The following is a 20,757-nucleotide window of genomic DNA, read 5'->3' on the forward strand; positions in this document are numbered from 1 at the left end:
CTAACCTCTCACTTTGCAAACTACCTCGACCAAAACACTATATATGTAACTCTGTCATCAAACACATTCAACACACCTTCAAAATACTCCATCTCCCTCTCTCTTTACCACTACTTGTTATTACCTCCCCATTAGCCCCTTTCACTGATGTTCCCATTTGCTCCCTTGTCTTAAGCACTTTATTTACCTCCTTCCAAAACATCATTTTATTCTCACTAAAATTTAATGATTCTCACCCCAACTCTCATTTGCCCTCTTTTTCACCTCTTGCACCTTTCTCTTGACCTCCTGCCTCGTTCTTTTATATATCTCCCAGTCATTTGCATTGTTTCCCTGCAAAAATCGTCCAAATGCCTCTCTCTTCTCTTTCACTAATAATCTTGCTTCTTCATCCCACCACTCGCTATCCTTTCTAACCTGCCCGCCTCCCATGCTTCTCATGCCACAAGCATCTTTTGCACAAGCCATCACTGCTTCTCTAAATACATCCCATCCCTCCCCCACTCCCCTTACGTCCTTTGTTCTCACCTTTTTCCATTCTGCACCCAATCTCTCCTGGTACTTCCTCACATAAGTCTCCTTCCCAAGCTCACTTACTCTCACCACTCTCTTCACCCCAACATCAGACATCCTTCCAGTTGCACCTCTCAGCACATTTACATCCCAAAGTCTCTCTTTCGCGCGCCTATCAATCAACACGTAATCCAATAAGGTTCTCTGGCCATCTCTCCTACTTACATACGTATACTTACGTATATCTCGCTTTTTAAACCAGGTATTCCCAATCACTAGTCCTTTTTCAGCACATAAATCTACAAGCTCTTCACCATTTCCATTTACAACACTGAACACCCCATGTTCACCAATTATTCCCTCAACTGCCACATTACTCACCTTTGCATTCAAATCACCTATCACTGTAACCCGGTCTCGTGCATTAAATCTACTAACACACTCATTCAGCTGCTCCCAAAACACTTGCCTCTCATGATCTTTCTTCTCGTGCACCAATAATCACCCATCTCTCTCCATCCACTTTCAGTTTTACCCATATCAATCTAGAGTCTATTTTCGTATACCCTAACACATACTTCCACCACTCCTGTTTCAGGAGTAGTGCTACTCCTTCCCTTGCTCTTGTCCTCTCACTAACCCCTGACTTTACTCCCAAAACACTCCCAAGCCACTCTTCCCCTTTACCCTTGAGCTTCGTTTCACTCAGAGCCAAAACATCCAGATTCCTTTCCTCAAACATACTACCTATCTCTCCTTTTTTCTCATCTTGGTTATATCCACACACAGTTAGACACCCCAATCTGAGCCTTGGAGGAGGATGAACACTCCCCGCGTGACTCCTTCTTCTGTTTCCCCTTTGAGAAAGTTAAAATACAAGGAGGGGAGGGTTTCTAGCCCCACGCTCCCGTCCCCTTTATATATATATATATATATATATATATATATATATATATATATATATATATATATATATATATATTAGGGCACCATCCTTTCCCTGCTACTGATTGTGGCGCAGCCTGAAGCTACAGAAGCCTATACATAAGTGATATTGTATTTGGTCCATCGCAAGGGGGAACAGGGATCAATTTATTGGATATTGAGGAGGGAGTATTTGTTGTGCAGGAGGAGGGACTGTGAGGGAGGGAGGGAGGGAGGGGTCAGGAGGGAGCAATTACCCACTTGCTGCCCGCCTCATATGACTTGTATAAAGGAACCTGGTGAGTGGCCTCATAAGGGCTTTTCAAGAGGTAAATTAGCCTGCAATACTCACCTCTCCATCACCAGCTGCAGCACTCTCTTGGCCCTGTAACCCCAACATCAACATATTATATATATATATATATATATATATATATATATATATATATATATATATATATATATTGGAAAAAAAAAACAATCATATTCCTATGAGTCCACGGGGAAAATGAATCATGACAAGTTCCCAAGTGCACTTTCGTGTAAGAATCACATCATCAGGGGAGACACAAGAGAGAAATAGAACAGTCAGTTAATATACAACGAAGAGACGTAGCTAGGACGCCATTTGGTAAACAAGGGACTACCCCAATGTAGGTCAGGTGCGTTCGAGTCTGGCAACAAGCGTATCATGGAATTCAATATTTGGGCAAGAAGGGGAACTGTTTACAAATTTTATGTACAATAAGGCTATCCAATTTATATAGACCTTCACTAATATTAATATTACAATTCTTTGTATAGTCTATAGTTAGATGTTAAACCTATGTATGACGTGGTTAAGGGATGGTAAACCTATGTATTATGTAGATATGAGATGCAAAACCCATGTATTACTTGGATGTGAGATGGTAAACCAATGCATTCCGTGGTTGTGAGAAGGTAAACCCATTCATTACGTAGTTGTGACATTATAAACCCATTTATTACGTAGTTGTGCCATTCTAAAACCTATGCATTTCGTAGTTGCGAGAAGTTAAACCTATTATGTAGATGTGACACTGTAAACCCATGCATTCCGTGGTAGCGAGATGGTAAACCTATGTATTCCGTGGTTGTGCGATGATAAACCCATGTATTACGTGTTTGTGAGACGGTAAACCATGTCTTTTGCGTAGTTGTAAGGTCGGTAAACCCATGTATTCCGCGGTTGAGATGGTAAACCCATGTATTCCGCGGTTGAGATGGTAAACCCATGTATTCCGCGGTTGAGATGGTAAACCCGCGTATCCCGCGGTTGTGAGATAAGCCCATGCATTACGTGGTTGTGAGATGGTAAACTCATTTATCTCGCGGTTGTGAGAAGGAAGATCCATTTATCCTGCGGTTGTGAGATGGTTTACCACGTATTATGGGGTTGTGTGATTGTAAACCCGTGCATATCGCGGGTGTGAGATGGTAAACCAACGTAGTCTGTGGTTGAGATGGTAAACCCATGTATTCCGTGGCTGAGGTGGTAAACTCATGTATTTTGTGGTTGTGAGGTAAACCAATGCATTCTGTGGGTATTCAGTAAGATGAACACGGTTTTCGTGGAGCCAACAATATATGTATTCATGTATGCATGTATACAGGTGTAATAAGAATGTATACAGTATGTATGTATATACAAGTATGAATTATTGGCTAAGTGTGTGTGTGTGGTGTGTGTGTGTGTGTGTGTGTGTGTGTGTGTGTGTAATTACCTATATGTGCTATACAGGAGGGAGTTGTACACTGGTGGGGTTCCATTTCGTGAACACTTTCTACAATCGTACAATTTCTGAAAACTACATCTGGTGTCTGCATTCACTATGTCTTCAGCCACTGTGTTTTACTAAAAAATACATTTTCAAAACCGTTTTAGTGTGTATCAGTTTCATGTCATTTGGCTGTTCTATCCTCACACCTCTCGAAGAGCTGCTTAAAAAATCAACAAGGATGTAATCAAGTCATCCCTTACTCTTCTGTCTTCCAAAGTGGGCAAATTTGAAGCCTATCCCTTTAAGTCAGCTCTGTTAATCTGACATTATCTTTGTTGCTCTTCTCTGGACCTTCTCTATCAGCTCTTTGTGCTTCTTTAAGGGCGGTGACCAACCAAAGCTGAGAAGCATATTATACTTCTAACTTTGTTACATGTGAACAACTAGCTCAATATTTCCTTATCTATATACTTAAAAGCTATTCTAATATTTGCTACCTGACAAGTTAGTCTCCTTAACTATTTTCCCAATGGTGGAATATAGCGTATGTACTGCTAAACCACAATCATATTGAGGGTTCTATTCACTGTGTCCCATCCACATCACATCTGCTCGCGTCGAATTTCATCAACCACGTAGAGTCTGATAATGCAATCCTCCTCGCTTTTCACTTCCCTCGTGACCTCTGTCCAACCTGCAGACATATTCATAACGAAGTCCAAACCTCCAGCAAAGTTTATAGATCAAGAGATCAATGGTCCCCAAACCGATCCCTATGGCACTCCACTGGTCACCTCGACCCATCTGGAGACGACTCCTCGGACATGCGAGATCTACTTCCTCCCACTATGATGATGATCTATGCTTCTTAATCACCCTCCCATGCGGTACAGTGTCAAATGCTTTCAGGGAATTCCCATACAAACAACCCACCCAGCCCCAACCTTTTTGTCAGGGACAGACCTCACTCTCTCGTAGAAATCTAAGAGGTTTGGTCCACCTGACCTCCTTCCCCTAAAACTGTGCTGTATCTCACTTCAGGTCATTTCTCCTCCGTGGAAAGTCATTCACATATCTTCTGATAACATTTCCCAGAACCTTACACAGCACATCCGATAGTGAGACCCATCTATAGTTCAGCGTCTCTTCCTCGTCTCCTTTTTATATAAAGTTATGCCGATTGTTCTTTACCGTTCCCTTGGCATTTGACCTCTCTCCAGTGACATTTTGAACAGTCCTTCAAGTGGTTTGCCCAGAGGATCTGCACACATCTTTGGTACATATGGTGACATTTCATTAGGACTACGACCCTTCAGTGGGTCAAGTCCTTTTCGTATTGGATTGATATTCATTCTAGTTCTCTCGTTGATTTCCAAAGACCTCTTCTCCATGCCACCTCACTGGTGCTGAGGCTATAGTGTCTCTCCCACTGTCCAAAACACTTGACCATGATGTTCAGTGCCTCACACACCCTCACACACCATCCTGCGCAATTCTTCCCTCTCATTCTCTTGGCTTGATTAACTACTTAACTGACATTTGACTCCTGGGAAATTTATGGATAAGTCTTGGCTTTTCTCCTGCCTTGTCCACAATGTTTTTGCTGGAGTTTCTTTGTTCCTCTCATCTGCTCTTTTGTACCTTTGCAAATGCTGGTTGGTTGGAGTGCTGTTTATATCTTCGTCACTGCACATCTCGATGCTCCTTTGCATTTTGATGTCTTTTTCACTAAGCTTCCTCTACCCTCACTTGCCCTTCTCTCTGTACATGAAGTCTGAAGTATCCTCGCCTCTACTCCTTCACTGGAAACTTCACAGAAGACCTCAAAGTCCTGTTGCTAAGCTACTGGACTCCGTTGACCAATCTATGTCACCACAGAAACTGCAGAGGAATGCGTAGTTTCCACAATCATGTCTCATTATTTCTTGTCTCATCTCTGTTCTTCTAATGTCTTCATCCACCATCGGGGCAAACTTGTGGTTAACATGATGGCTCCTTCCAATTTCCAGGTTAAACCCCTCACGATTTCATGATAAACACAGCTTCTTTTCCTTTTTATTACCACCATAATTGCATCTGGCACTCCTATAGCCTGCAGGAATTTTCCTAATAAGCATTATCTATTTATTTTCCCCTTCCTTCCTTCACTGTTGTATGATCTTTAAAAAAAGAAGATTGTGATTTACGTGTATCGACTTCTCGTTCCAAGAATCTTTCAAATTTTGCCGCCACTCGCCTTTCATATAGGTCATTTGGTGTTGATTGCCAGACTCTGTGCCTCACACTATATAACTTCTCTTTGAGCAAGCAAGCAACGGTTCTGTATGCTCTCGCTCTCTCTCTCTCTCTCTCTCTCTCTGCTTTTCCAAACCTGTTCTCAACTATCCCATATACTCCCGTGAGTACTTCACATCCGATAGTGGCCATCATATTTATTTTTTTTTCACCACCAGTCATCACATTCTCCCCCTCTTCATCAGCTGCTGAGGAAGCTCCTTCAGCACATCCCTGGTCGATACAGTCAACAGATTGTGTATGTGTGTGTGTGTGTGTGTGTGTGTGTGTGTGTGTTTTAGTCCTTCCCTCCAACAGCACAACTGTCGATTTACTGCTCCTCCTGCCCCTCTTTTATCTACTGCTGTAAATAGATTTAGCATTCGTGTGAAGTCCTTTCCCCTAACTCAACAACACCTTAGAAAAGATGCATCAGACTTCTTCATTGGCTTTTCAATGACTTCTTTACCTTCCTTCCTTCGTAGGATTTTCTGAACCACTCTTCCTTCGTAGGATTTTCTGAACCACTCTTCCTTCGTAGGATTTTGTATCTTCTGAACCCCTTCCACTACAGTGAATGTCTGTCCATACTACAAGACGACATATCTCATAGCTCTAAGGTCCTCTTTCTCTTTCTCCCTCCCTCCTCCCTCACCTCTCTCTCTCTCTCTCTCTCTCTCTCTCTCTCTCTCTCTCTCTCTCTCTCTCTCTCTCTCTCTTTCTCTCTTACGACATCCCTCATGACCCTTAGCAACAACCCTCCGTGTCCACAGGTTCCCCACACTGGTTCTCCTACCCTCTGCTCGTGCACACCTACCCTTACCTCCAGACGTGTGTTCTCACGATGTGAGTTTACCATCTTGTTATAATGCGTCTGGTTCTGTATGGTACAGATAACGTACTGGCCCACACCCTGGACCCTGTATGGTACAGTACCACACCCTGTATGGTACAGCACCACACCCTGTAAGGTACAGCACTGTACCCTGGAGGTTAACTACATGTACTCACCCAGGCAGAGCGGCTGGCCACACGGGGTGTCGTTGGCTGGCCACATCTCCCAGCTGCCCCCGGCCACCATGTAGCGCATCCCCGACCGCCACACCAGCCTGGCAGGCTGGCCTGCACTGGCGACGGCCACACCTGCCATGAACAGAGACGATGTTGAGGCTCATGGCAACACACACACACACACACACACGATCATAACATCAGAAACCTGACGAATAACAAGGGTCTGCCTGGAGACGTCTTTGATGAAGATGTACCGTGTACCTGCATGATGTGGTAGCTGTAGGGCAAACCTTTTAACATGAAGCCAGGTACCATGCACTGTCATGCAGTAAGGTGGCAGGCAGTACCATACAGTGAGGTGGCAGGTTGTACCATACAGTGAGGTGGCAGGTTGTACCATAGTGAGGTGGCAGGCAGTACCATACAGTGAGGTAGCAGGGAGTACCATACAGTGAGGTGGCAGGCAGTACCATACAGTGAGGTGGCAGGCAGTACCATACAGTGAGGTGGCAGGCAGTACCATACAGTGAGGTGGCAGGTTGTACCATACAGTGAGGTGGCAGGTTGTACCATACAGTGAGGTGGCAGGTTGTACCATACAGTGAGGTGGCAGGTTGTACCATACAGTGAGGTGGCAGGCAGTACCATACAGTGAGGTGGCAGGCAGTACCATACAGTGAGGTGGCAGGTTGTACCATACAGTGAGGTGGCAGGCAGTACCATACAGTGAGGTGGCAGGCAGTACCATACTGTGAGGTGGCAGGTTGTACCATACAGTGAGGTGGCAGGCAGTACCATACAGTGAGGTGGCAGGCAGTACCATACTGTGAGGTGGCAGGTTGTACCATACTGTGAGGTGGCAGGCAGTACCATACAGTGAGGTGGCAGGCAGTACCATACAGTGAGGTGGCACGTTGTACCATACAGTGAGGTGGCAGGCAGTACCATACAGTGAGGTGGCACGTTGTACCATACAGTGAGGTGGCAGGTTGTACCATACAGTGAGGTGGCAGGCAGTACCATACAGTGAGGTGGCAGGCAGTACCATACAGTGAGGTGGCAGGCAGTACCATACAGTGAGGTGGCAGGTTGTACCATACAGTGAGGTGGCAGGCAGTACCATACAGTGAGGTGGCAGGTTGTACCACACCTCAGATGAACATGATGAGAGGAATGTGATAGAGGGGGGATGACCACACGTGTTATGTGGTTTGGTCTGCAGCTCCACACAGCCAGGCCAGATAACCAGACCCCCTCATGGTAGGGAAGACAATATCAAAAACTGTGTAGACCCTGGCCATGAGGGTAATGACCCTGGCCATGAGGGTAATGACCCTGGCCATGAGGGTAATGACCCTGGCCATGAGGGTAATGACCCTGGCCATGAGGGTAATGACCCTGGCCATGAGGGTAATGACCCTGGCCACGAGGGTAATGACTCTGGCCATGAGGGTAATGACCCTGGGCAAGAGGGTAATGACCCTGGCCATGAGGGTAATGACCCTGACCATGAGGGTAATGACCCTGGCCATGAGGGTAATGACCCTGGGCAAGAGGGTAATGACCCTGGCCATGAGGGTAATGACCCTGGCCATGAGGGTAATGACCCTGGCCATGAGGGTAATGACCCTGGGCATGAGGGTAATGACCCTGGCCATAAGGGTAATGACCCTGGCCACGAGGGTAATGACCCTGGGCATGAGGGTAATGACCCTGGGCATGGGGTAATGACCCTGGGCATGAGGGTAATGACCCTGGGCATGAGGGTAATGACCCCGGGTATGAGGGTAATGACCCTGGGCATGAGGGTAATGACCCTGGGCATGAGGGTAATGACCCTGGGCATGAGGGTAATGACCCTGGGCATGAGGGTAATGACCCTGGGCATGAGGGTAATGACCCCGGGTATGAGGGTAATGACCCTGGGCATGAGGGTAATGACCCTGGGCATGAGGGTAATGACCCTGGGCATGAGGGTAATGACCCTGGGCATGGGGGTAATAATCCAGGAGCTGCCAGCTGTGGTCTTACAGGGCGATGCCATCTGTGCGGGTCAGGTGGAGGACCCCGTGCAGGCGTGGGCCCATCATGGACACGAAGCCACGGCTATGTGGCCGACGGTCCGAGACGCTGACGTGGGGGCTGGAGGTCCCGCTGTGCTAGTGTCCCAACATGGGGGGCTGGTGGTCCCGCTGTGCTAGTGTCCCAACATGGGGGGCTGGAGGTCCCGCTGTGCTAGTGTCCCAACATGGAGGGCTAGAGGTCCCGCTGTGCTAGTGTCCCAACATGGAGGGCTGGTGGTCCCGCTGTGCTCGTGTCCCAACATGGGGGGCTGGAGGTCCCGCTGTGCTAGTGTCCCAACATGGGGGGCTGGAGGTCCCGCTGTGCTAGTGTCCCAACATAGAGGTCTGGAGGTCCCGCTGTGCTAGTGTCCCAACATGGAGGTCTGGAGGTCCCGCTATGCTAGTGTCCCAACATGGAGGGCCGGAGGTCCCGCTGTGCTAGTGTCCCAACATGGGGGCTGGAGGTCCCGCTATGCTAGTGTCCCAACATGGAGGGCTGGAGGTCCCGCTGTGTTAGTGTCCCAACATGGAGGGCTGGAGGTCCCGCTATGCTAGTGTCCCAACATGGAGGGCTGGGGGTCCCGCTGTGATAGTGTCCCAACATGGAGGTCTGGAGGTCCCGCTGTGCTAGTGTCCCAACATGGAGGGCTGGAGGTCCCGCTGTGCTAGTGTCCCAACATGGAGGGCTGGAGGTCCCGCTGTGCTAGTGTCCCAACATGGAGGGCTGGAGATCCCGCTATGCTAGTGTCCCAACATGGAGGGCTGGAGGTCCCGCTATGCTAGTGTCCCAACATGGAGGGCTGGAGGTCCCGCTGTGCTAGTGTCCCAACATGGAGGGCTGGAGGTCCCGCTATGCTAGTGTCCCAACATGGAGGGCTGGAGGTCCCGCTGTGCTAGTGTCCCAACATGGAGGGCTGGAGGTCCCGCTGTGCTAGTGTCCCAACATGGAGGGCTGGAGGTCCCGCTGTGCTAGTGTCCCAACATGGAGGGCTGGAGGTCCCGCTGTGCTAGTGTCCCAACATGGGGGGCTGGAGGTCCCGCTATGCTAGTGTCCCAACATGGAGGGCTGGAGGTCCCGCTATGCTAGTGTCCCAACATGGAGGGCCGGAGGTCCCGCTTTGCTAGTGTCCCAACATGGAAGGCTGGAGGTCCCGCTATGCTAGTGTCCCAACATGGAGGTCTGGAGGTCCCGCTGTGCTAGTGTCCCAACATGTAGGGCTGGGGGTCCCGCTGTGCTAGTGTCCCAACATGGAGGTCTGGAGTTTCCGCTGTGCTAGTGTCCCAACATGGGGGGCTGGGGGTCCCGCTGTGCTAGTGTCCCAACATGGAGGGCTGGAGGTCCCGCTGCACGGTGGTTGTGGCGTGGGAGGGGAGCGCACTTGTGTCCTGCACGGTGGTTGTGGCGTGGGAGGGGAGCGCACTTGTGTCCTGCACGGTGGTTGTGGCGTGGGAGGGGGGCACACTTGTGTCCTGCACGGTGGTTGTGGCGTGGGAGGGGAGCACACTTGTGTCCTGCACGGTGGTTGTGGCGTGGGAGGGGAGCACACTTGTGTCCTGCACGGTGGTTGTGGCGTGGGAGGGGAGCACACTTGTGTCCTGCACGGTGGTTGTGGCGTGGGAGGGGAGCACACTTGTGGGCGTGGGAGGGGAGCACACTTGTGTCCTGCACGGTGGTTGTGGCGTGGGAGGGGAGCACACTTGTGTCCTGCACGGTGGTTGTGGCGTGGGAGGGGAGCACACTTGTGTCCTGCACTTTGGTTGTGGCGTGGGAGGGGAGCACACTTGTGTCCTGCACGGTGGTTGTGGCGTGGGAGGGGAGCGCACTTGTGTCCTGCACGGTGGTTGTGGCGTGGGAGGGGAGCACACTTGTGTCCTGCACGGTGGTTGTGGCGTGGGAGGGGAGCGCACTTGTGTCCTGCACGGTGGTTGTGGCGTGGGAGGGGAGCACACTTGTGTCCTGCACGGTGGTTGTGGCGTGGGAGGGGAGCGCACTTGTGTCCTGCACGGTGGTTGTGGCGTGGGAGGGGAGCACACTTGTGTCCTGCACGGTGGTTGTGGCGTGGGAGGGGAGCGCACTTGTGTCCTGCACGGTGGTTGTGGCGTGGGAGGGGAGCACACTTGTGTCCTGCACGGTGGTTGTGGCGTGGGAGGGGAGCACACTTGTGTCCTGCACGGTGGTTGTGGCGTGGGAGGGGAGCGCACTTGTGTCCTGCACGGTGGTTGTGGCGTGGGAGGGGAGCACACTTGTGTCCTGCACGGTGGTTGTGGCGTGGGAGGGGAGCACACTTGTGTCCTGCACGGTGGTTGTGGCGTGGGAGGGGAGCACACTTGTGTCCTGCACGGTGGTTGTGGCGTGGGAGGGGAGCACACTTGTGTCCTGCACGGTGGTTGTGGCGTGGGAGGGGAGCGCACTTGTGTCCTGCACGGTGGTTGTGGCGTGGGAGGGGAGCACACTTGTGTCCTGCACGGTGGTTGTGGCGTGGGAGGGGAGCACACTTGTGTCCTGCACGGTGGTTGTGGCGTGGGAGGGGAGCACACTTGTGTCCTGCACGGTGGTTGTGGCGTGGGAGGGGAGCACACTTGTGTCCTGCACGGTGGTTGTGGCGTGGGAGGGGAGCACACTTGTGTCCTGCACGGTGGTTGTGGCGTGGGAGGGGAGCGCACTTGTGTCCTGCACGGTGGTTGTGGCGTGGGAGGGGAGCACACTTGTGTCCTGCACGGTGGTTGTGGCGTGGGAGGGGAGCACACTTGTGTCCTGCACGGTGGTTGTGGCGTGGGAGGGGAGCGCACTTGTGTCCTGCACGGTGGTTGTGGCGTGGGAGGGGAGCACACTTGTGTCCTGCACGGTGGTTGTGGCGTGGGAGGGGAGCGCACTTGTGTCCTGCACGGTGGTTGTGGCGTGGGAGGGGAGCACACTTGTGTCCTGCACGGTGGTTGTGGCGTGGGAGGGGAGCACACTTGTGTCCTGCACGGTGGTTGTGGCGTGGGAGGGGAGCGCACTTGTGTCCTGCACGGTGGTTGTGGCGTGGGAGGGGAGCGCACTTGTGTCCTGCACGGTGGTTGTGGCGTGGGAGGGGAGCACACTTGTGTCCTGCACGGTGGTTGTGGCGTGGGAGGGGAGCACACTTGTGTCCTGCACGGTGGTTGTGGCGTGGGAGGGGAGCGCACTTGTGTCCTGCACGGTGGTTGTGGCGTGGGAGGGGAGCACACTTGTGTCCTGCACGGTGGTTGTGGCGTGGGAGGGGAGCACACTTGTGTCCTGCACGGTGGTTGTGGCGTGGGAGGGGAGCGCACTTGTGTCCTGCACGGTGGTTGTGGCGTGGGAGGGGAGCGCACTTGTGTCCTGCACGGTGGTTGTGGCGTGGGAGGGGAGCGCACTTGTGTCCTGCACGGTGGTTGTGGCGTGGGAGGGGAGCGCACTTGTGTCCTGCACGGTGGTTGTGGCGTGGGAGGGGAGCACACTTGTGTCCTGCACGGTGGTTGTGGCGTGGGAGGGGAGCACACTTGTGTCCTGCACGGTGGTTGTGGCGTGGGAGGGGAGCGCACTTGTGTCCTGCACGGTGGTTGTGGCGTGGGAGGGGAGCGCACTTGTGTCCTGCACGGTGGTTGTGGCGTGGGAGGGGAGCGCACTTGTGTCCTGCACGGTGGTTGTGGCGTGGGAGGGGAGCGCACTTGTGTCCTGCACGGTGGTTGTGGCGTGGGAGGGGAGCGCACTTGTGTCCTGCACGGTGGTTGTGGCGTGGGAGGGGAGCGCACTTGTGTCCTGCACGGTGGTTGTGGCGTGGGAGGGGAGCACACTTGTGTCCTGCACGGTGGTTGTGGCGTGGGAGGGGAGCGCACTTGTGTCCTGCACGGTGGTTGTGGCGTGGGAGGGGAGCGCACTTGTGTCCTGCACGGTGGTTGTGGCGTGGGAGGGGAGCGTACTTGTGTCCTGCACGGTGGTTGTGGCGTGGGAGGGGAGCGCACTTGTGTCCTGCACGGTGGTTGTGGCGTGGGAGGGGAGCGCACTTGTGTCCTGCACGGTGGTTGTGGCGTGGGAGGGGAGCGCACTTGTGTCCTGCACGGTGGTATCCGGCCTGATCGATGGCTGGTCTCGTACATTATTCGTGTAAGTGCAGTCATTACCGTGGCCCGGAAACCCTCGTGGCGGGCACGGGAAATAACCCCTTGACGACGCTTCTCAATTACTCGTACATGTCGAGGGGGGATATGGAGCTAGGAGAGAGAGAGAGCTAGGAATGAGGGTGTAGTGCTAGGAGAGAGAGAGAGAGCTAGGAGTGAGGGTGTAGTGCTAAGAGAGAGAGAGAGAGAGAAAGAGCTAGGAGTGAGGGTGTAGTGCTAGGAGAGAGAGAGAGAGAGCTAGGAGTGAGGGTGTAGTGCTAGGAGGAGAGGAGTAGTGCTAGGAGAAGGGCTAGGAGCGACCTGGAGATGCTGGAACCTGGATCCATAAACCTCTGTACAATGTGTGGTGATCAGAACCAGGTTGACGTCACTATGTGACGCCCCCTGTGATCTGCGCACCATGTGACGCCCCCTGTGACCTGCGCACCATGTGACGACCCCTGTGACCTGCGCACCATGTGACGCCCCCCGTGATCTGCGCACCATGTGACGCCCCCTGTGACCTGCGCACCATGTGACGCCCCCTGTGATCTGCGCACCATGTGACGCCCCCTGTGATCTGCGCACCATGTGACGCCCCCTGTGATCTGCGCACCATGTGACGCCCCCTGTGACCTGCGCACCATGTGACGCCCCCTGTGATCTGCGCACCATGTGACGCCCCCTGTGATCTGCGCACCATGTGACGCCCCCTGTGACCTGCGCACCATGTGACGCCCCCTGTGACCTGCGCACCATGTGACGCCCCCTGTGACCTGCGCACCATGTGACGCCCCCTGTGATCTGCGCACCATGTGACGCCCCCTGTGACCTGCGCACCATGTGACGCCCCCTGGGATCTGCGCACCATGTGACGCCCCCTGGGATCTGCATGCCATCATGTGAGGAAGGGCACTGATGGAGGTGTGTCTGTCTGGCCTCACATTTCGAAAATGGAGACTTCGCTATTGTGGCCCAGAGTGGCGATCGCCATTGTGGCCCAGAATGGCGAGAATGAACGAACATATGTCCCGGATCGAAAACAATATGTCCAGAAGTTATACCAACAGTGTGTGTGAGGGAGAGGCAAGCCAGACCTACACACCAGGTGTGGTGACCCAGGAGGTACCTTGGTCTTGTGTACGTCAGGTGTGGTGACCCAGGAGGTACCTGGTCGTGTGTACGTCAGGTGTGGTGACCCAGGAGGTACCTGGTCGTGTGTACGTCAGGTGTGGTGACCCAGGAGGTACCTGGTCGTGTGTACGTCAGGTGTGGTGACCCAGGAGGTACCTGGTCGTGTGTACGTCAGGTGTGGTGACCCAGGAGGTACCTGGTCTTGTGTACGTCAGGTGTGGTGACCAAGGAGGTACCAGGTCGTGTGTACGTCAGGTGTGGTGACCCAGGAGGTACCAGGTCGTGTGTACGTCAGGTGTGGTGACCCAGGAGGTACCTGGTCGTGTACGTCAGGTGTGGTGACCCAGGAGGTACCAGGTCGTGTGTACGTCAGGTGTGGTGACCCAGGAGGTACCTGGTCTTGTGTACGTCAGGTGTGGTCACCCAGGAGGTATCTGGTCTTGTGTACGTCAGGTGTGGTGACCCAGGAGGTACCTGGTCTTGTGTACGTCAGGTGTGGTCACCCAGGAGGTATCTGGTCGTGTGTACGTCAGGTGTGGTGACCCAGGAGGTACCAGGTCTTGTGTACGTCAGGTGTGGTGACCCTGGAGGTACCAGGTCGTGTGTACGTCAGGTGTGGTGACCCAGGAGGTACCTGGTCTTGTGTACGTCAGGTGTGGTGACCCAGGAGGTACCTGGTCGTGTGTACGTCAGGTGTGGTGACCCAGGAGGTATCTGGTCGTGTGTACGTCAGGTGTGGTGACCCAGGAGGTACCTGGTCTTGTGTACGTCAGGTGTGGTGACCCAGGAGGTACCTGGTCGTGTGTACGTCAGGTGTGGTGACCCAGGAGGTACCTGGTCTTGTGTACGTCAGGTGTGGTGACCCAGGAGGTACCTGGTAGTGTGTACGTCAGGTGTGGTGACCCTGGAGGTATCTGGTCGTGTGTACGTCAGGTGTGGTGACCCAGGAGGTACCTGGTCGTGTGTACGTCAGGTGTGGTGACCCAGGAGGTACCTGGTCGTGTGTACGTCTGTACGTCAGGTGTGGTGACCCAGGAGGTATCTGGTCATGTGTACGTCAGGTGTGGTGACCCAACTTGGGCTGAAAATTATGGCATCTGTTGACAAATATCGAATCAAATTTTCAGTGGAAATTCAGGATAACATTCGTGAAGAAATAGGCGAAGAGAAAGATGATTTAGTCTCTCCCTGCACAAACACCCGAGGCAGACGGGAGACCAATGGCCAGGAATGGGGAAAGACAGTGTTATAATCAGAGGCAGATGTGAACGCCAGCCAAGTCCACTCCCAGATATCTAAAACACTTCACTTCCTCCAATTTTTCTCCATTCAAACTTACATCCCAACTAACTTGTCCCTAAACTCTGCTGAACCTAATAACCTTGTTTTTATTCATATTTATTCTCAACTTTCTTCTTTCACACACTTTACCAAACTCAGTCACCAACTTCTGCACTTTCTCACCCGAATCAGCCACCAGCGATGTATCATCGGCGAACAAAAACTCACTCACTTCCCAAGCTCTCTCATCCCCAACAGACTGCATACTCGCCCCTCTCGCTAAAACTCTTGCATTTACCTCCCTCACCATCCCATCCATAAACATATTAAAAAAACATGGAGACATCACACATCCCAGCCGCAGACCGATCTTCACTGGGAACCAATCACTCTTCTCTCTTACTACTCGTGCACATGCCTTGCATCCTTGACAAAAACTTCTCTACTTCTGGCAGCTTACCTCCCACGCCATATATTCTCAATACCTTCCACAGAGCATCTCTATCAACTCTATTATATGCCTTCTCCAGATACATAAATGCTACATACAAATCCGCCTGTTTTTCTAAGTAATTTTACATACATTCTTCAAAGCAAACACCTGATCCACACATCCTCTACCACTTCTGAAACCACACTGCTCTTCCCCAATCTGATGCTCTGTACATACCTTCAACTTCTGATCTGCTACCTTCACCGATGTTCCCATTCGTTCTCTTGTTCTCTCTGTGTCTTTTGCACATTACTTATCTCCTTTCCAAAACATCTTATTCTCCCTAAAGTTTAATGATACTCTCTCACCACAACTCTCATTTGCCCTCTTTTTCAACTCCTGCACCTTCCTTTTGACCTCCTGTTGCTTTCTCTCATACATCTCCCAATCATTTGCACTCCTTCCGTGTAAGTACCGTCCAAACGCCTTTTTATTCTCTCTTTCACTAGCAACATTACTTTTCATCCCACCACTCACTACCCCTTCTAAACTGCCCAACTCCCACCTTTCGCATATCACGTGCATCTCTTTCACATGCCATCATTGCTTCCCTAAATAGCTTTTGCCATTCTACAATCAATCGTTCCTGTTATATCTCCCACAAGTCTCCTTTCCAAGCTCACTTACTCTCACCACTCTCGCCTCTGTTTCGAAACTCTCTACAAATTTTCATCCTCACCTCCACAAGGTAGTGATCAGACATCCCAACAGCTGCCCCTCTCAACACGTTTACATCCAAAAGTCTCTTTTACACGCCTACCAATCAACACGTAATCCAATAATGCCCTTTGACTATCTCTCCTACCCACATTCGTATACTTGAGTATGTATTTCTCTTCTTAAATTAGGTATTCCCAGTTACATGTCTTTCAGTTACATGTCTTTTTCATGCACACGCCATGTATACCAATTACAACCTCAACTGCCACATTTTTCATCTTCGCATTCAAATCACCCATCTCTAATAACCAATCTCGTGCACCATAACTACTGACACTCACTCAGCTGCTCCCGAAACACTTGCCTCTCGTGACCTTTCTTCTCATGCCCAGGTGCATAGGCACCAATAATCATCCATCTCTCCTCATCCACTTCCAGTTTTACCCATAACAATCTAGAGTTTACTTTCTTACACTATCACATACTCCCACAACTCCTGTTTCAGGAGTAGTGCTAATCCTTCCTTTGCTCTTGTCCTCCCACCCGAAACTTTGCTCTTGTCCTCTCACCCGAAACAAACAAGAGACCGGGCAACACTAGTGTCAAACTCTTCCCCAGGAACACACAAGAGACGGGGCAACACTGATGTCAAACTCTCCTACAGTAACACACAAGAGACGGGGCAACACTGATGTCAAACTCTCCCACAGTAACACACAAGAGATGGGGCAACACAAATGCCAAACTCTCCCCAACAACACACAAAAGACGGGGCAACACTAGTGTCAAACTCTCCCCAGAAGCACACAAGAGACGGGGCAACACTAGTGGCAAACTCTCCTTAGTAATACACAAGAGACGGGGCTCCAATACCCTCCGCCAGTAAGACACAAGAGACGGGGCAACACAACCCTCCCCCAGTAAGACAAGAGACGGGGCAACACAACCCTCCCCCAGTAAGACACAAGAGACGGGGCAACACAACCCTCCCCAGGTAAGACACAAGAGACGGGGCAACACTACCCTCCCCCAGTAAGACACAAGAGACGGGGCAACACTACCCTCCCCCAGTAAGACACAAGAGACGGGGCAACACTACCCTCCCCCAGTAAGACACAAGAGACGGGGCAACACAACCCTCCCCCAGTAAGACACAAGATACGGGGCAACACAAGCCTAGTGTTGTAATACACGTACGGGGCTCACAAGAGACCTTCATCAACCCAGCAATATTCATGAGACAATATTTTGACTTCAGCTTAGACCAGAAGGCCATCCACCACGGTGGCTGGTGGTGCATGTTTATGGTGGTCGCTGCCTACATCTCCCACCCCACACCTGCCCGCACCACCGAGGTCTCCCGCCCCACACCTGCCCGCACCACCGAGGTCTCCCACCCCACACCTGCCCGCACCACCGAGGTCTCCCACCCCACACCTGCCCGCACCACCGAGGTCTCCCACCCCACACCTGCCCGCACCACCGAGGTCTCCCGCCTCACACCTGCCCGCCCCACATCGGCTCGCCCCACCGAGATCTCCCGCCCCACACCTGCCCGCCCCACCAAGGTCTACAAGTGCCAGGCCGACAGCTGTCTTGACGTGCTAAGCCCACGGCTGTGTGGACATGGCGGGCTCACAGCTGTGTGGACATGGTGGAATCACAGAGGTGTGAACATGGCGGGCTCACAGCTGTGTGGACATGGCGGGCTCACAGCTGTGTGGACATGGCGGGCTCACAGCTGTGTGGACATGGCGGGCTCACAGCTGTGTGGACATGGCGGGCTCACAGCTGTGTGGACATGGCGGGCTCACAGCTGTGTGGACATGGCGGGCTCACAGCTGTGTGGACATGGCGGGCTCACAGCTGTGTGGACATGGCGGGCTCACAGCTATGTGGACATGGCGGGCTCACAGCTGTGTGGACATGGCGGGCTCACAGCTGTGTGGACATGGCGGGCTCACAGCTATGTGGACATGGCGGGCTCACAGCTATGTGGACATGGCGGGCTCACAGCTATGTGGAAATGGCGGGCTCACAGCTATGTGGACATGGCGGGCCATAAATGTGGAAAGAAAAATACAGGGGGGGGGGGGGGTGAGGAAATCTCTGTTGGCCTAAAGCCACGTCAGTATTGCACAGAAGCAGTGAAACAGGCGAGCAGAATTCTTGGATTCATAGGCAAAGGTTTCGAATGGAGAGGCTACAGACACGACCTTCCAAGATGATATCCAGACCCTGAAACAAAATCTATTGACAGCCGAGTAGACGACTGGAATCTATATAAGAAGAGAGAAAGTTGAGAGGTGATCTAACACGGTGAATCAAACTGATCAAAGCCTTCGACAATCATGAGGTAACAATGTATCTTACGATAGATTCGTCGTGACTTCATTCGTAGTGACGGACAGAAACGGACGATCGTCTGACCTCGAATGAAGCGAAAATACTTTTCTTTAACGTGGTTGTTAACGTATGGGATAATTCACCAGACGGGCGCATTACAAAGCGATACCATACATAAGTTTAAACATGGCCTCGATATACATTTCGCTCCTGATCCCCAGCTGACATCTACACCGCACAAAAAAAGGATATAAATTACTGTGAGGGTGACGACAATAATCTATATGAGTTAGATACGTGTGAACATCAAGTGGCATCAGTTTCATTAAGCAGGTTCAAGGAAGGCCACCTAGCAGTAGGTGCTAAGTGGTGGTTTGGTCCCACACTCTCCTGGGTACCTAACCTAACCTAACCTCCTGAACACACGATGGCGCGACTCCTGGGCACGACGACCCTTGACTACGACGGTACGACTTCTAGGGATCTTCACAGTGGCCAACGAGGGCCCAAACCAAGGGCATCTCAGGTGAAGGGAGGAAAAAAAATTGGGAGAAAATGAATGCAGTTCATCAGAGCTACGATGGTGTCTGCTGCTGGCAAGACGCTTCAAACTAGAAAGGTTACTGAATGAATGAAAAGATGAAAGAAGAAAAAATATATCCACACCGAAGCTGTTCGAGGAAAGGAGTTATCATAACGGTCCATCCTCGACTGGCCAGCCTCCACACAGATTCTGTGGGAAGCAAGAGGCAAACGTATGACCTCGGGGCCAAAGCTTACTTGTGGGGGCAACAGGAAGACAGCTCACGAGGGACGTGGCCATGAAGGTCGGCAACACCAAGTTATAAACACTAACGAAAGGTCTTTAACGCTTTCCTCCTGTGTTACGGACCATAGACACTTCCACCCTGGATCGTGGTCTATGAGAACAGGGAGGGTGCAGCAAGGGGTGCGGAAGAGGTAAGGGTGAGGCGAAGTGATGCCTGGAGAAGTAGAGACGCAAGGCTTTACCGAGGAAGAGAAGTGAACGAAGAACCACATCTGGAGAAGATTCCATGATGGAGCGGAGGATCTGGTTATGCTATTACAGGGTTGAATAATTTGGCTGCTTTGAAATTGAACTGTGGGACAGGAGTGACGCTTAGAAAGTGATGTGTTGAAGGAGAAATTGTGATTTGGCACCACTGGATTTATCCAGGTTCCTCTTCTGAAATTTCGAGATCCTGTACAGGTCTAGACTGAGCGAGGAAATATGTTCAGTACGAGAAAGAGTATTTGAAGAAGGAAGGGGAATGGGGGAAATGGAAATACTTAAAGAAGAATCAGAAAAAAAAGAAAACCGTGAATAGGGGTCAAAAGTTGAAAAGAGATCTTTTATGAAGAGAAAAAGCGAGTAGATGTTGAGACAGATCTCTTAAGGACATCACTGTTGATAGGATAAGAGGAGGTGGTCGCTTCGTCCACGATTATTTCACTGAGGGGAGGAAGCTGTGTACTGGGGCAACACAGGTGATTAGGGAAACGAAAGGGAAGGAAGCTGAGAAAACAAAGGACTCACGACATAACCCAGCAAACGTTCACCAGACGTGGTTAATGCAAGACCTCGCGCTGACAAGACCGTATGAGTATTCAACAAGAAAGTGTTCATGACAGTAATTCAAGGAGAATTGCGAAGACACTGTAGACATCAGAAGTGAAGACAATAGGGTGATAGCTAGAAGGGTTAAAATAGTCACCTTTCCCAGGGATGGACGGCACTGAGCAAGGCTTCCAAGAAGGAAGGAAGTCAAGGTTATGAGACAGACGGTAGACGAGCAAGGATCGGAGCTGGCTCAGGGGCACACGCCTCCAGGACCTGAGATCTGGGCGGTACAGCTGGGTCCACTTGAGCTGAAGAAACGCGCAGGAGAACACGCCAGATGAAAATACTGAAGATGATATGCGTAGATTCAGCGGGAGGAGAGGGCCAGCAGAGCTGAGTTACAGGAAAGTCAGATAACACAGAGTTACCAGTAGGAAGTTCGAGCACACAGCTTCGTCAGAAGTTAAGCCACTATACTTCCTTCTTATGGAGATGTGGTGCTGGTCGGCACGAGGAAAAGAAGCTCAATGATTCCTGAGCAGAAATGTGAGAGGGATGGAATGGGAAGATTTTCGCGGCCCGACACACGCACACACACATCTGTCCCTGATCTGTTGTGAGAGGCATGAG

General features: G+C 51.6%; 1 protein-coding gene across 1 annotated transcript in view; it reads right to left on the reverse strand.

The window, feature by feature from the left end:
- Positions 1 to 20,757, reverse strand: part of LOC139747137 (opsin, ultraviolet-sensitive-like) — a 102,834-nt gene that overhangs the window by 45,364 nt on the left and 36,713 nt on the right. The window contains exon 4 of the mRNA XM_071659054.1: positions 6,465 to 6,596. Coding sequence (XP_071515155.1) covers positions 6,465 to 6,543 — 79 coding nt within the window. The 5' untranslated portion in view covers positions 6,544 to 6,596. The remainder of the gene's footprint in view (positions 1 to 6,464; positions 6,597 to 20,757) is intronic.

Source organism: Panulirus ornatus, chromosome 67 (genome assembly GCF_036320965.1).
Source record: "Panulirus ornatus isolate Po-2019 chromosome 67, ASM3632096v1, whole genome shotgun sequence".
NCBI classification, from domain to species: Eukaryota; Metazoa; Arthropoda; class Malacostraca; order Decapoda; family Palinuridae; genus Panulirus; species Panulirus ornatus.